The sequence below is a fragment of the Gopherus flavomarginatus genome, chromosome 1, assembly GCF_025201925.1.
Source record: "Gopherus flavomarginatus isolate rGopFla2 chromosome 1, rGopFla2.mat.asm, whole genome shotgun sequence".
Lineage (NCBI taxonomy): Eukaryota > Metazoa > Chordata > Testudines > Testudinidae > Gopherus > Gopherus flavomarginatus.
The window spans coordinates 56,338,735-56,353,952 of NC_066617.1; the positions used below are offsets into that span (position 1 = coordinate 56,338,735).

At 39.3% G+C, this 15,218-nt stretch overlaps 2 protein-coding genes across 2 annotated transcripts in view; both read left to right on the forward strand.

The window, feature by feature from the left end:
• LOC127042868 (uncharacterized) overlaps positions 1-15,218 on the forward strand; it is a 972,530-nt gene that overhangs the window by 766,998 nt on the left and 190,314 nt on the right. The window lies entirely within an intron of this gene.
• The window catches only part of PNPLA8 (patatin like phospholipase domain containing 8), a 76,353-nt gene that overhangs the window by 11,672 nt on the left and 49,463 nt on the right, over positions 1-15,218 (forward strand). The window contains exons 5-6 of the mRNA XM_050936413.1: positions 4,676-4,770; positions 13,220-13,391. Of these exons, the coding sequence (XP_050792370.1) occupies positions 4,676-4,770; positions 13,220-13,391 (267 nt within the window). The remainder of the gene's footprint in view (positions 1-4,675; positions 4,771-13,219; positions 13,392-15,218) is intronic.

Below are 15,218 nucleotides of genomic sequence, written 5' to 3' on the forward strand. Positions count from 1 at the left end.
GACGTTTCACCAACATCCACGTGGGATGGCCGAGAAGGGTTCATGACACTCGTGTCTTCAGGAACACTACTCTGTTTAAACGGCTGCAGCAAGGGAATTACTTCCCAGACTAGAAAATAACAGTTGGGGATGTTGAAATGCCTGTAGTTATCCTGGGGGACCCAGCCATGATGCCATGGCTTATGAAGCCATACACAGGCAGCCTGGACAGTAGTCAGGAGCTGTTCAACTACAGGCTGAGCAAGTACAGAATGGTGGTAGAATGTGCATTTGGCCGTTTAAAGGCGCGCTGGCGCACATTACTGACTTGCTCAGACCTCAGCCAAACCAATGTCCCCATTGTTATTGCTGCTTGCTGTGTGCGCCACAATCTCTGTGAGAGTAAGGGGGAGACCTTTATGGCGGGGCAGGAGGCTGAGGCAAATCACCTGGCCGCTGATTACGCGCAGCCAGACACCAGGGTGATTAGAAGAGCACACCAGGAAGTGGTGCGCATCAGAGAAGCTTTGAAAACGAATTTCATCATGGGCCAGGGTACGATGTGACTGTTGTGTTTGTTTCCCCTTGGTGAACACCCCCCTTTATTGACTGATTCCCTGTAAGCAACCCACTCTCCCCCTTCGATTACAGCTTGCTTAAGGAAATAAAGTCACTCTCGTTTAAAAATCATGTATTCTTTATTAAGTCATTATAAAAAGAGGGAGAGAACTGATGAGGTAGCCTGGGTGTGGTTTGGGAGGAGGATCGGAGGGAAGAAAAAGGCCACTAAAAAAATTTCAAAGCTGTCCACGGGGGTGGAGTGAGCGGGTGCACGAAGCCTTCCCCCAGGCGTTCTTACACGTCTGGGTGAGGAAGATATGGAACATGATGAGGGGTGAGGGTGGTTACACAGGAGCTGCGGCGGCACTCTGTGACCCTGCTGCTGTTCCTGAAGCTCCACCAGACGTCGGAGGATGTCAGTTTGATCACGCAGCAGCCCCAGCATTGCATCCCGCCACCGCTGATCTTCCTGCCTACACCTCTGATCTTCCTGCCACCACCTGGCGTCTCTCCTCTCCTCACGTTGGTCCCTCCTGTCCTCACGTTCACTGGCATCTTTCCTGTAATTTGATACCACGTCCTTCCACTCATTCAAATAAACTCTTTCATTGCGGGTCACTTCCATGATTTATGAGAACATTTAGTCTCGCATCTTTTTTTTCCACCGCCTTATCTGAGATAGCCTTCGGGATGGAGTAGGGAGGCTTGAAAAATTTGCAGCTGAATGAGGGAGGGAAAAAAGGGAGAGAAATATTTAAAAAGATACATTTTACAGAACGATGCTTATACTCTTTCACGGTGAACAACACTATTCACCTTACATAGCGCATATGATTTCACTACAAGGTCGCATTTTGCATCTTAATATTGAGTTCCTGTGCCTCTGGTGTTAGAGATATCACAGACGCAGGTCCAGGCAGCATAATTCAGCTTGCATGCGTCCATGGTAAGCCATTGTCTTTCGGCTTCTGCAGCCTTCATATACACAGTGCCCTCCTTTCCCAAATACCAAGCAAATCTCATTCAGTGCTGCTGCTTTCCTGTTAACATGCAGTAGCAGAAACCACTCCCCCATCCAATTCTCTGGGATGATCGCTTTACCCCTCCCCTCACCGCGTGGCTGGTAGCAGGGAAGATCCCTGCTAGCCAAACGCGAAAAAGCTCAGCGCCATTCCCCTCCCCCCGCCCTGCTTGGCTACCTGCAAGGAAGGATTTCTTTTAAGCAACAGGCAAACAGCCCAGTAGGAATGGCCATCTCTGTCCCCTTAGTTAAATTCGTGAATTTCAACCAGGTTACCATGAACGATATCACTCTCCTGAGGATAACGCAGCGAGATAAAGAACAGATGTTTCTTGAATGCCAGCAATCACCGGGACCATATGCAGTTAGGCTTTGTCATGCAATGATACCAGATTACTTGCTACATGCATGGCGTGGTCAAGTGTCCTACCATGGAGAACGGAATAAGGCTGCCCTGCCCAGAAACCTTCTGCAAAGGCTTTTGGAGTACCTCCAGGAAAGCTTCATGGAGATGTCCCTGGAGAATTTCCGCTCCATCCCCAGACATGTTAACAGACTTTTCCAATAACTGTACTGGCCGCAAATGCATCCCAAGTCCTCAGGGCAAATTAATCATTAAAAAACACTTGCTTTTAAGTCATGTTTTATATTTACAAAGGTACACTTACCAGAGGTTGCTTCCATGGCTTCGTAGTCTGGGATAGTGGCTTGGGAGGGATGGAAGGGTAATTCAGTCTGGGTGGGAAAACGCTCCTGGCTTTTGGGAAGAACGGAGTGCTGTGTGCTCTCTGCAAGCTTGTCCTCCTCTTCCTCCTCCTCATCTTCACCGTCCACAGAATCCTCAGCCATGGCTGAGATTATCACGCCCACCTCGGAATCACGGATGGGAGGGGGGGGGTAGTGGTGGCGGACCCCCCTAGAATTGCATGCAGCTCAGCGTAGACATGGCATGTTTTTGGCCCTGCCCCGGACCTTCCGTTTGCTGCTTTGGTTTTCTGAGCTTGTCTGAGCTCCTTGACTTTCACACGGCACTGCATTGATTCCTGGTGTGGCCTTTCTCCATCATGGCCTTGGAAATTTTTTCAAATGTTTTTTCATTTCTTCTTTTGGAACGGAGTTCTATTAGCATGGAATCCTCTCCCCATATAGCGATCAGATCCAGTACCTCCAGTGCGGTCCATGCTGGAGCTCTTTTTCTATTCTCAGAAGACTGCATTGTTACCTGTGCTGATGAGTTCTGCGTGGTCACCTGTGCTGGTGAGCTCTCCACGCTGGCCAAACAGGAAATGAAATTCAAAAGTTCGCAGGGCTTTTCCTGTCTACCTGGCCAGTGCATCCGAGTTCAGATCGCTTTCCAGAGCGGTCACAATGGTGCACTGTGGAATACCACCCGGAGGCCAGTACCGTCGATTTGCGGCCACACTAACCCTAATCCGACATGGCAATACCGATTTCAGCACTACTCCTCTCATCGGGGAGGAGTACAGAAACTGGTTTAAAGAGCCCTTTATATTGATATTAAGGGCCTCGTTGTGTGGACGGGTGCACAGTTAAATTGGTTTAACGCTGCTAAATTCGGTTTAAACGCGTAGTGTAGACCAGGCCTTACTTCAGCCCTTTCTAGCATGAATAAGACTTGTGGGGTCAAGCTTAATTCAGACAATTGTAAGTCGCTGTGATGCTTTGGCAGAGGACCCATGAAGCCTGCAGCTCGTGGTCTCCAAATCATAAAAAGATAGCAATAGGCTCAGTCTTCACTAAAAATGTAAATGTCAGTGTAGTTTGAACAAAAGACACTCACTTTTCTGCTTTACAATTATACAAATATTTGAATATCTGCATGGTTTTATTATTTACAAAGAGACCAGATTAACTATATTAGAAAAGGAAGTCTTTTATGTATCCATAGAATAGATATACATGCAGTGGATGTGTGTATTTTTTCATGACATCTTGCCACTTTAATTCTGCTCTAGAGGGATAATCTTCAGGCTGAAAAGTTGTTTCTTCTGATTTATTCTTTAGACTCAGCGGTCAGAGTGCCAAGGGAAGTGCCAGTTGCCTTTTTGGGGGAAATCTGGCTTCCTGCCCACTAGGACCTGAATTTATTTTGACAACCGACAGCATACAAATTATAAAGCTTCCTTCAAGGATTAGTTTCTTTTAATCACTATCGTCTGGTTTTGAAACAATGAGCTATAAAGATGAATGACAACAGATTATTTCCCATTTTCTGAGACATTAATCCTACCCAAATTAAAATATTCTAGTTTTTGTACTCAGTTTTAATTTTCTGAGGGCTTTAGATTTTCACTATGCAGCCTTGACTTTTTTTCCCATAAGTTAGATCTGTGCAGTAGAAACTAAGTTTCTGAAAACAGAGGACTAAATTTCTACTGACTCAGTATAAAATTATTTGCAAATCCTTTAATTTTCAAGTATTTAGATACTAAAACTTGTTAGTCTCTTCATATTGTAATTTTATTTTTTGTGGTATGATTTCTAAAGTGGGGGAATAGAAAATTTGCAAACGTAATTTTGTTTGGTGCCTTAAGGCAAATCTGCAAAATTCTTCAACTTTTAAAGTAAAATTTAAATGCATTTTCTTATGTAATCAAAATGTAAAATCAGTTTTATGGTACCTATTTGTGTTTCATCCACTGATATCTTAATTCTTGTACTTTAGTTTCCAGATATTAAAAGTTAGAGATGGAAAGTCATATTAGATTATCTGCAGGATTTCTTCCTACGGGAAACTTTCTAGACAAGTTTTTAAAAGTGACTATTCATTTTGAGTACTTTAATTTGGCTTTATTTTCAGAATGTACTGAGCACCATGGAGCACTTCACACTCCTTCAAGGGCTCTTAAGTTAGGCACCCAAAATGATTAGTCATTGGTATTTAACCTATATCTTTCTCTTTCCGATTGTATCCTATTACTCCTCATTATAATTGTCAAACTACAAAATTCCTCTTCCTCCTTTGTATTAAAATCTTGTAGACTTATTATGTCCTGTCTTAGTTGTTGCATATTCAAACTGTATACATGTTTAGCTCTGCGTAAGATGTAACCAAACTACCATTCTCAGTGATGTTGCTTTAATATGTTTCAGGGGTTTAGTAGCACTTCAGACTTTACGTAAACTAGAAGAACTTACTGGAAAGCCCATTCATGAACTTTTTGACTACATTTGTGGTGTAAGCACAGGTAATTAGTATTCATATTATAGATTTTTATGTGATGAATTTAATAAAAGTAAAAATAAGAAAAAATCTTGTTTTTGAAAAATTGTTTTTTTCCCCAGGAAACTAACTCCATCATTATAAATGTAAGCTAGTTCTTTTGTTGGGGAATATTTTATTTTTTGGTAACCGGATGCAACTTTGTGAAGTCTGCTTTTGTATTTACAGCATAATTTAAGACCTAGGTTAAATGGCTATAATTTTTTGCCAAGTAGAATTGTAGGTGACACAAAGAATGCTCGTTTATTACCATGTGATTTCAATCTAATTTTATGTTGAGCCATCAAACTATGAGAGGAATTCATTTTTGAAGGAATAGCTCTTTAACACCTAGCTATCAAGATATTTGGTGTCCCATAAATACCGAAGAGGAGTATTGCAGGTTTTGAGCAATACCACAAAGAGTCGATAGAAAAACAAATGTAACAGATGCAATAATATTAATATGTTATATACATACAGCTTCTTTTCCTTGATATTTAGCAGGTTTCTTGGGTCTTGCTATTTTGGAAGGGGGATTGAAATCCACTATCTCTTTGACATCACATTCCAAGATGCTTAATAGACACATAATTTTGTTGATGTGGTTCATAATTGTTATAAGGTTTGAGTGACTAAAAATGAGCACCTCAGTATAGCATACAGTACTTGTTGATCCGATTCTATATTGTACACACTAAAAATATGTAGGAAACTCAATTATGCCTAATAGAACTTATAATCTTTTTAAATAAAGGGGATACTTTTTGCACAGAAAAATTATAAAGGATCTGTAACTGAATGATTGTGAGAGAATTGGCAAGGCTTGTCATGAATGTATTAATATGTCAGCACGGTATGTATTATGATTGTGTGTACATATTATTACCATGGCTGGATGTTCTTTTTAAACATGCTGTTTCTTTAATAAGTGAGTGTCATGGTAAATATACTTGTAATCTGGGTCTTTTTTTTAAAATAGTGTTTTAATTTTAGCTGTTTTCCTCCCTATGTCCAGGAAAAAGTCTTGCTACTTGCTGAGATTCTTTCCTGTATATCAGCAGGAGTGGGGCTCTAGGCAGCAGATGTCCAAAGTGCCTAAAGAGACAAGGCTGAAGATGTGCAGTGAATTTGAGGCTAGGAGAGAGGAAGCAGTTGTGCTCCTCCTCTGAGTTCTGGCAGCTTGTGGGAGGGGGCAGATAAGCAATTTCCTCTACAAAAGAGAGAACCATCACAGGATGAACAACAGTTACAGAGAAGTGCTGAGCTCCTATTCTTCTTCTTGTCCCATGCCAATCTGCTGTCCTGGCCTGCTTGTTGCTACTCCACTGGCAACCATTTGATCTGCCACCCACTTGAAGAGGATACAGCACCTATGTTTCCCTCCACCCCTTGTCTTATCTTCCCTCATAGAATTGGTTTTCCGTCAACCAGCCTCTTGATCTCCCCTTGTAGTGGTCTCCACTATAATCATCTCATTCTTGGGAGGTGATATTTCTCACCCCAGCTGCCTTATTATGTTAGGGTGGGCACCAAAGCTTCTTTGCCCATCCATGCTGTACATCTTAAGCTACTGTTCAAACAGCAGTGTGTTTATTTTCAGGAGCTCCTGCTACTACCCCATGTATCAATTTAGAAAACAACCTCAAGAGGGGAGCTGATGCTTCTCTCTAGAAAAAAAGAAAGGTTCCAAAACCATCTTAGTATAACAGTCTTTTTAAAGGCCAAAACTGACCAATTAATCACCCTGGTGTTCACTTTTCAAAAAGTAATGTCAAGCCAGTAACAATGTAATACTGTTAAGGCTGATGTAAGTGGTATATTATAGGTTACAACACAATACAGCTTAGGTTACAAAACCGTATACTTCACTTTAAAAATTTAAGTATCTCATTTCTCCTGCTTTATATATCTCTTCCAATGTAATATGTTCCCACACTATGTTAGCAGGCATGATGACTTGAAATATTGCAGTTTGACTTTCCATGAGGAAGTACTGAGTTGAATCATAAATATTAGAGAGAACTTCCAGATCTAATAGGCAGTTTCAAGTAAAGGCTATTAATTCATGTCTGAATACTGGTAACATCATAGCATAATTTTTGGAAGCCTTCTTAACCCATCCCTAACTTCACACACTCAGCCGACATCCCATTTACAAAATGAGAGAGGAAGGCTCCAATCATTTGGTCATTATTACAAAAACCATCTTCACCCAACATCCTAGACATCTTATATACATGGAGATCAGCTGACTGCACAACAAAGAACCAAACAGACTATCCGTTAATATTGGGCCATGGGAGAGCAAGCGTCCAATGGACAAAGACTTTCCCAAGTGCAGACTACCATCTATCCATCTCCTCGCTGATCATTTCTTACCATGAGGACCCCACACCATTCATTCTATAATAACTTTCTCAAGATTATTTCCATCTCTACTCCTGATGTAACCAAAGTACACAAGTTTGCGCCTTTTGATTTCCATGAACAGAGTCCATTTTTCTCCAGTAATATTTCTAACATCAGCATTCATGTTTTCTGTCCAAAGATATGCAAAAGTCTTTGCCAGAGCCACATCTTAAAGGATTCAGTTTTCTTCATGTAAGCAGCATTAGTTTTCCAGGATTCACATCCATAAATCGCTGTGGATAGAATTAAGCTTTTCACCAATTGAATTTTCACATTTTTTGAGATGCCAAGTTTTTTCCAGAATTTCTTAAGGAAGGCCACGACTGAGCAAGCCATACCATCCCATCTTCTGTTTTCTTTGGAGCAGTCTCCTAGGTTGGATGTGTATAATCCCAGATAAATACATTTAATGTGCTACCTCTACAGCTTGATTGTTAGTCATGATGTCTGCTTGCATCTGTTGTTAATTGTGTCAATGTATGTGCCTTTTATTTTTGCCTATTTGGGAATAGTCTATATACTTTACTAACTATTGTTACAGACCTCCACGTTTATTGCACTACATCAATGGTTGCAGCAAAGAGCATTGTATCAGCATATCTGAGGTCAATTAAACAGTATCCATCAATGGAAATCCCAGTTCCTCCCACTTCATCAAAACCTTCTAGAGCTTGTCTCATAATAATTCTGCATACATGTTGGAAAAATTTGGAACAAAATGCACTCAGTGGAAAACCACTTGCTGACACCCATTGCTGTTCACACCAGGGTCTGTTGTTGATAGTGGAGACTTGTGACAGTTCAGTGAGATGCTTTGGATTGCCCATATCTTCCGGTATCCTACACAGATGATCATGTTGGATTGTATCAAATGCTTTGGAGCAGTCAGTGAAAAACACAATCAATGGCTGATTATACTCCCTGGATTTTTCAGTGTTATAATCAAATCGCAAATATCTGTCTCATGTGCCTTGTTCTTCTCTGAAACACTTGTGGTAGTGGTTCTACTTTTGTCATTCGCCTGCCATGATCCTGAATGAAGTAGAGCAGGGGTTGGCAACCTTTCAGAAGTGGAGTGCCGAGTCTTCATTTATTCATTCTCATTCAAGGTTTTGCTTGCCAGTAATACATTTTAACGTTTTTAGAAGGTCTCTTTCTATAAGTCTAGAATATATAACTAAACTATTGTTGAATGTAAAGTAAAAAAGGTTTTCAAAATGTTTAAGAAGCTTCATTTTAAATTAAATTAAAATGCAGAGCTTCCCCACCCCTGGACCGGGGGCCAGGACCCGGGCAGTGTGAGTGCCACTGAAAATCAGCTCACGTGCCGCCTTCGGCATGCATGCCATAGGTTGCCTACCCCTGAAGTAGAGCATCACTTTTTACTCACAGGCAATATCAGGGAGATGGTACATTAGTTACTATACTCTTTCTGCACTTTCCGAGGAAAGGAGATAGAACAGATTCCCTTTGTGCAGTCATACAGCCAATTTCAGGTCATCTATACATCGTTGCAAATTTTCCCCATGAGATCAAGACCTCTGTCACCAATCACTTTCAGCAATTCTACTGGTACACTATCTATTCTTGATGCTTTCCCTGGATTCATTTTCATAATAGCATTTATCACTTTCTCTTGCGGTATTGATGACTTCAGCTCTGTATTCTCATTTCTGTTACCCTGTATTGTAAGTGAGGCGTACAGATTACATAACAGTCTCTTCACCTGCATTTGATATCACCGTCAGTAAGAATCCAGTCATCATGATGATTTTTACACTAGATGGTGAGGAAAACTTTTTAGTAAGAAACATGACCACTGTGGACATACCTTTTATATTATTTCTCTCCTTATAATTCTCAAGTTCCTCACATTTTGCTCTGATGTATTCCCTCTTGTCTCATCTGATCTGCCTTTGAATTTGTCTGCTCAAATTTCTTTTATTTTGTCCTGCATTCCTCAGTCTCCAAGCCACTTCCTTTCACCCTGCATGGCTTTTTGCCTACTCAAACACCTTCATCAACTATGGTGCAGTCTGACACTGACTTTTTGAAATGTGTTTTAGCAGATTCAAGTATGCTAGTTTTCATTTTATTCTTAAATTCATTGGGGTGGTTCTCCTCTTTCACTTGTGACAAAGACTGAAACCTATTCTATACAGAAGTCATGTAGTTTCTGTTGACTGTGGACAAATCCAGATGCATTGGAAGCACTAAAACTCTTATCTTGTTTTTACGTTATTTGATGCTAACAGTTTGATAGTCTGACCTGCAGTTTTCACTTGGGAAAGTCTTTGTCCATTGGATACTCAATCTCCCAATATTGTTTGATAGTCTGTTCGGTTCTTTGTTGTACTGTCAGCTAATCTCCATGTATATAAATGTTTAGGATGTTGAGTGAAGATGATGATTGTAATGACCAGATGATTGTAGCCTTCCTCTCTCATTTTATAAACAAAGACTATTGTTCCCATTACTTCTTTATGACAGCATATAGCTCCAATTTTTGCTTTTAAGTTCCCAGTTACAAGGGTGATGTCTTTGCTTGGTGTTTTGAATGAGTGTCCCTTCAAACCATGTGTAGAACTTATGTATTGCGTCATCAGATGTTGTTGGGGGGTCATAAACCTGTATGATGGACATATTAACTGTTCAAAGGTGAATTGTAATGAGTCAATTGTTGATGGGTTTCCATCGAAGCTCACACTTGGATGTCTTCTCGGATAAGATAAATATAATTCCATATTCTGTTGCTTTCTTGGATCCTGAAAAGTATGTGAAATGACCTCTACCATTTATCATCATGAAATGACCTCTACAATTCAATCATAGCTTTAAGATTCCACATACGGCTATCTTACATCTTTCCAAATCTTCGGTCACAATAGCAATCCTCCGGTCATATATACTTTACTCTGATGATTAGTTTATGAAAGTTCAGGTCATTCTTTACCTTTGAGCAAATATCAGGCACTGTATTTCCTGAAGCATTTGGGACACCACTGTAACTGCAGTCAGTACTCTTATATGGTCAGAACCTCTTTCCCAGTGTAATTTATCATGCCTTCTGGCCTGTGTGTGAGGGAGATGTTCCTCACCATCGAGCACCACACATGGATCGTGTTACTGTGGAGATTATGGAAGGGGGGGGACACGCATCAGGGCCCCCAAGGGTGCCCTGAGTGATCGCCACTTCCCCAACACAGATGTAATGAGGTTAAGTGGTGTCCGCATAAAGAAATTAAAACTACTGATTATTCCTCAAGAAAGGTTTTTAATGACTTATGGCTATAAATGCAACATAGACAGAATAGGAAAAAAAAAAGTTGAAGACCAGCATTGAATAAGGATTAATATAAATGGCAAATTATACTGAAGACAAGTACAAGTAATATTATGCATCAGGTACTTACTACTATTTTTAATACTGCAGCATTGATATAACCTGAGATGAAATTATTTCAACACTACCATTCTTAATACTGTAGTGTCAGTACAATTTGAGATTAAATCAGCTCGAGCATCCCAGACTTCTTTACTCCGTTACCTTATTCTGCATGCAACCAGATTTTTACTTTAAAACCTTATCCTGCCGAGAATACGTTACCCTTTAGTCAACTGCTCTTTGCACTGGCCAGGTACAGATAGTCGGTGCAGTTCAGATTTCCTTGGTTCAGGGGGTATATGTGAGCCTGACAAAGAGTGATCTCTTTTAGGTCAACACGCGCACAAACCCACCTGAGGCCCTATACATTTTATCTTATCTGCCCGCCGTGTTTTGAAGCAGGTCAACCAATCAGGTTAGGCCAAATCTTTAATGTGGTTAGCATTATCGTTTTGGCTGTATAATTTATGCTTGCGTATTTTCTTGTAGCCAATTGTTTTAAATATGGTTCAGCATAATGTGTTATCTGGTTGCAGTGCGTTTTGACCACAAGTCTTTTCCTTTTGCAAAGCTTGCTTTTTAAAGCTAATTTTACAAGGCTCGCTTTGTGAAGCTTCTTCTAGTTTTAGGCCTAACACTGACAATACTATTGTTCATTTCAAACTTAACAATACCTTTGTTCAAATTATACACAGTTACCTTTGTTCTCCCATGTTAGTTTTTGTGAGAGAAAATAGAAAAGGTGGTTTGCCATTGCCTTACCTGAGGTTTATGGCTGCATTGGTTAAATCGTAATTGAATTCTCCTGCCTTTTAGATGCCATTTCCTCTATCGGCTATTGCACTACACTTCCCACATGTTTGTCCATCCAAAGCCATTGGTGCTTCCTGAAACTTTGGCCAGTCGCAGGTGGTACCATCTACTGCCATTATGGTAGCAGGCTACGATACAGCCTGACCTGACCAGGCAGTATAGATAATATTAATTTGTGATTGCAGGGTTTTTCCCTATTACATATTTTCTATTCCTCTGAGAAGTCTAGTTTTTAAATGACTCGAGCAATTGAGCTTTGACTGCTTTCTTTGGGGATTATTATTCTACCAATTAGACATTTCATAATAACTATCTCAGTTATATCTAGGACTCTTTTTTGAGAGGGAGAGATATTGAGCCTAAATTTTCTTGTATCCAATCTAATCTAATTACTCCTAATTTATACCTTTTTGCCTCTCCTTAACAATTTTTCTCCCTCACCAGCATTGAAACTCTTCAGATATTACTAAATTTCCTCCCCACTACCTTAATTGCATACTAGTCAAATCAAAATCTGTCTCATAATTTTTTTTATAAAGGGAAATTATTAACACCCTGTCCCTGATACTGTGGCTCTACGTATGAGCCCCCAATGGCATTGTTGAGAGTTTTTGGGGAGGTATGGGAAGGGGAGAGAGGTTCAGTCATAATATCACATTGGCAGTCTATATCTAATCTATGGTCCTGCTGTTCTTTATTTATATGTATGCATTTTTTGACATTACTGCTGTCCAAATATTCCCCCTACACCCTTTTTTTTAATATCTGTAGTTTTACAATATTTTTCCTGAACTGCACCAATTTGTATCCAATTTTATTTTATACCCAGATTCCTAATGTCTGTACAATATCTAGATTATTTCTGTCCTCACCCACATTTGCAGTATTGTCTTGTTTACTATAGTGTAAACTCTGCATCTGAATAGAGCTCAGCTTCATTTCAATACATCAAAACTTTTCTGTTGTGCTAGCTGCAAAGTGACTATAGATTGCAGTGCAAGTAACATTTCTTAGTAATGATAAGGAACGCTCCCTCGGTGTATTTGTGTTAACACAGTAGAACAAAAATTCCATGTTGGCATAGATGATGGCCCTGTCCTTAAAGCCACTGCTGTGATGCACTTGTCAGCATTGTCTCAAGTCCATTCTGTGGTATTCTGCAAGCATACTCTTCAAATATCATTGAACCTTTCTTCTCATCATTTCAGGGTCAGGCTATTTTGGTACACGCTACGTGGCACTATGAATGAATGGCTAACTGTAAATCAGTTGCAAATAAATACTGTGTATTACAAAGCACTCTAAACTTTTAATTTTTCAGAGCTTTCCTGGAATCTTTAAATGTTTATTTAATATCTTTACTGAACTGATGAGTTTGTTAGACATTCTGTATGTAAAAAGTGAAAAATAAACAGCATGATTTGATTTTAGGCTGTTACATATAGCCTAGATGTCACATATTAGGTTGCCTTCTCAAATCAAAAAAGGAAAGTAACTTGATATTTATATCATATTTATTTTATGTAACTTTTTGCAGTAATAAATCAAAGTATATTTTATTGTTTCTTTGACAAAACTTTCCGTAATTTTATTGCTGAAAGTAAAAGCTGTCTCGATTAATTATGTCCCTCCAAACAAATTGCTATAATCTTTGAACAAAATGAACAAAATGAGCCTGTGACAAAAATGTCAATTCATACCTTTTAAAGGAAAATATTATAATATATGAATTATCATGGCTTCTGAAACTTATTATATTAAAATAAGTAATAGCATCATTGTGTTATCCCAAGTTACATTTCAAATTTTATTTTATTTTTTTCAGGTGCTATATTAGCATTTATGTTGGGGTTGTTCCATATCCCTCTGGATGAATGTGAAGAACTATATCACAAATTAGGATCAGATGTGTTTAAGCAGAATGTCATTCTTGGGACAATGAAAATGGGTTGGAACCATGCATTTTATGACAGTGATATCTGGGAAAAGATGCTCAAGTAAGTTAAAATGGACTTTAAATCATTTCTGAAAATCTGTGATCTCGTTGCTGCTTTAATTATAAGCAAAAGTTTAAAAACACAGCTCTAAAAGGGCAGGTACATTATACCAGTATCTTTTGAAATAGCTGATTGTTTTCATTTAGACAATATCTGAAAGCCTTTAATGCAATCATTCTTCTGTTTCCAGGGAGTAAAATGAGCTGTGATTTACAGCTTTCTGATTTTATGCCCGTATACTTTCCAACTTTGCTCATTCTGGTTCATTACATGTGTGCTACAAATGTTGCTAGACACATGCTGTGCATTTTCCGTACAGGAAAAGTGCTAAAAGTGAAATAATAGGCTGTGCCCAGCACCCCACCTCCCTTTTTAAATGCTACATTATGAATCTTCCTACCTATTGCCTTTTTCTTTAAAAAGAAAAAAAAACACTTAAAAATGAGAGATGAATAACATTGATTATCTATCAAACAATAATGACAAGCTTCCATATGTAGATTTGGCAGTACATTTTAATCTTGATTTTTTCGGTACCAATTCTGATTTGTTCCTTGCCTCTTTTGAGCAACTTTTATGTCGGCACCCGAGATTGGGTATTACAATATTATCTTCAGGTATTTACTGAAGCATTGAGTATTTGTTTAGAGGACATTCTAAAGCTGAGATGGACTCGAACTCCCTATTCACTTTCGCTGGCTGCTAAGTCCCTCGATGATTATAACTTTTCCTTGTAGAAAACTCAGCATTACATCTGTGTTAAGACAGTTGAGTATTTGTGAGTCAAGTTTGTCTCAAGCAGGCATCTGTAGATGGTAGAGTATATACAAGGTTGGCTGACACATTTGCTTACATCAAAAAAATTGATGCTCTGGACCATATCTGCGCTACCAAATAATACCTACTGACCGCGAGTTTCCAACTGTACATAAAGTAGAAACAACTTGCTACCCAAACAGTAGTATAATGGAGAATTTGCCATATCGTGCTATTCTGAGAAGTCTGTCTTCCACACCATTGCTTTGAAAGCCACACAATATTGAAGGTCGCGTCTATTAGTAGAAAATTATACCTGAATTGCTTCACTATCTGGAAGAAGATTGGGGCCATAGTTTAATCCTTGAAAACAAATGCTGTTTTAACTCCACATTCAATATTTTAAAGAGATGAAATGTGGAGCAAACATTTTACAATAACTTCTTTCTTCTCCAGTCTTGCCTGAAGTGAAAAATATATGCATCTTCAGGGTTGGCCTTGGATTGGCATAAGATGCCTTTTTTGAGTGACAAAGTGTTAAAAGTCCAGTCTCTCACCAGCTTGTTATTTTTCTGTGGCTTTAGTGGTCCAACTCTTGCATATTTTCAGGTTTAGACAAGATGGAGTCAAGTGACTTGACCCACCTTGGGTTGGAGTATAGGATCACTGCAAGAGCTGCATGGTGGCACATTCTACATGGAAAGATATCACTTAAATAAGAGCTTTTAGTGATTGTCCATGTGCATTCCACTCTTAGTGTACACGCACAGTTGCCGGAAGTTTTCCCTCGGTGGTACCCATTGGAGTGGCTTGAGCACCCTGTGCGGCTACATACTGCTGGCATTGGTATAAAGAGCCGAGCTAACCTAAAGCCCTCTCCGTTCCTTCTTACCACCTGTGATAGTCACTGGAACTGTTCTTCTTTCATTTGCAAGTTCTCTCAGTGGACTGTTCTCTTGTATTATAAATAGATAGTTATTAAGGTGGTTATTATTTAGTTAGTTTTTTTTTTTTTTTTACCATCTCAGGGTTTCCATCATGGTGGTATCTGTTGCCAATGAGAAGGAAAGG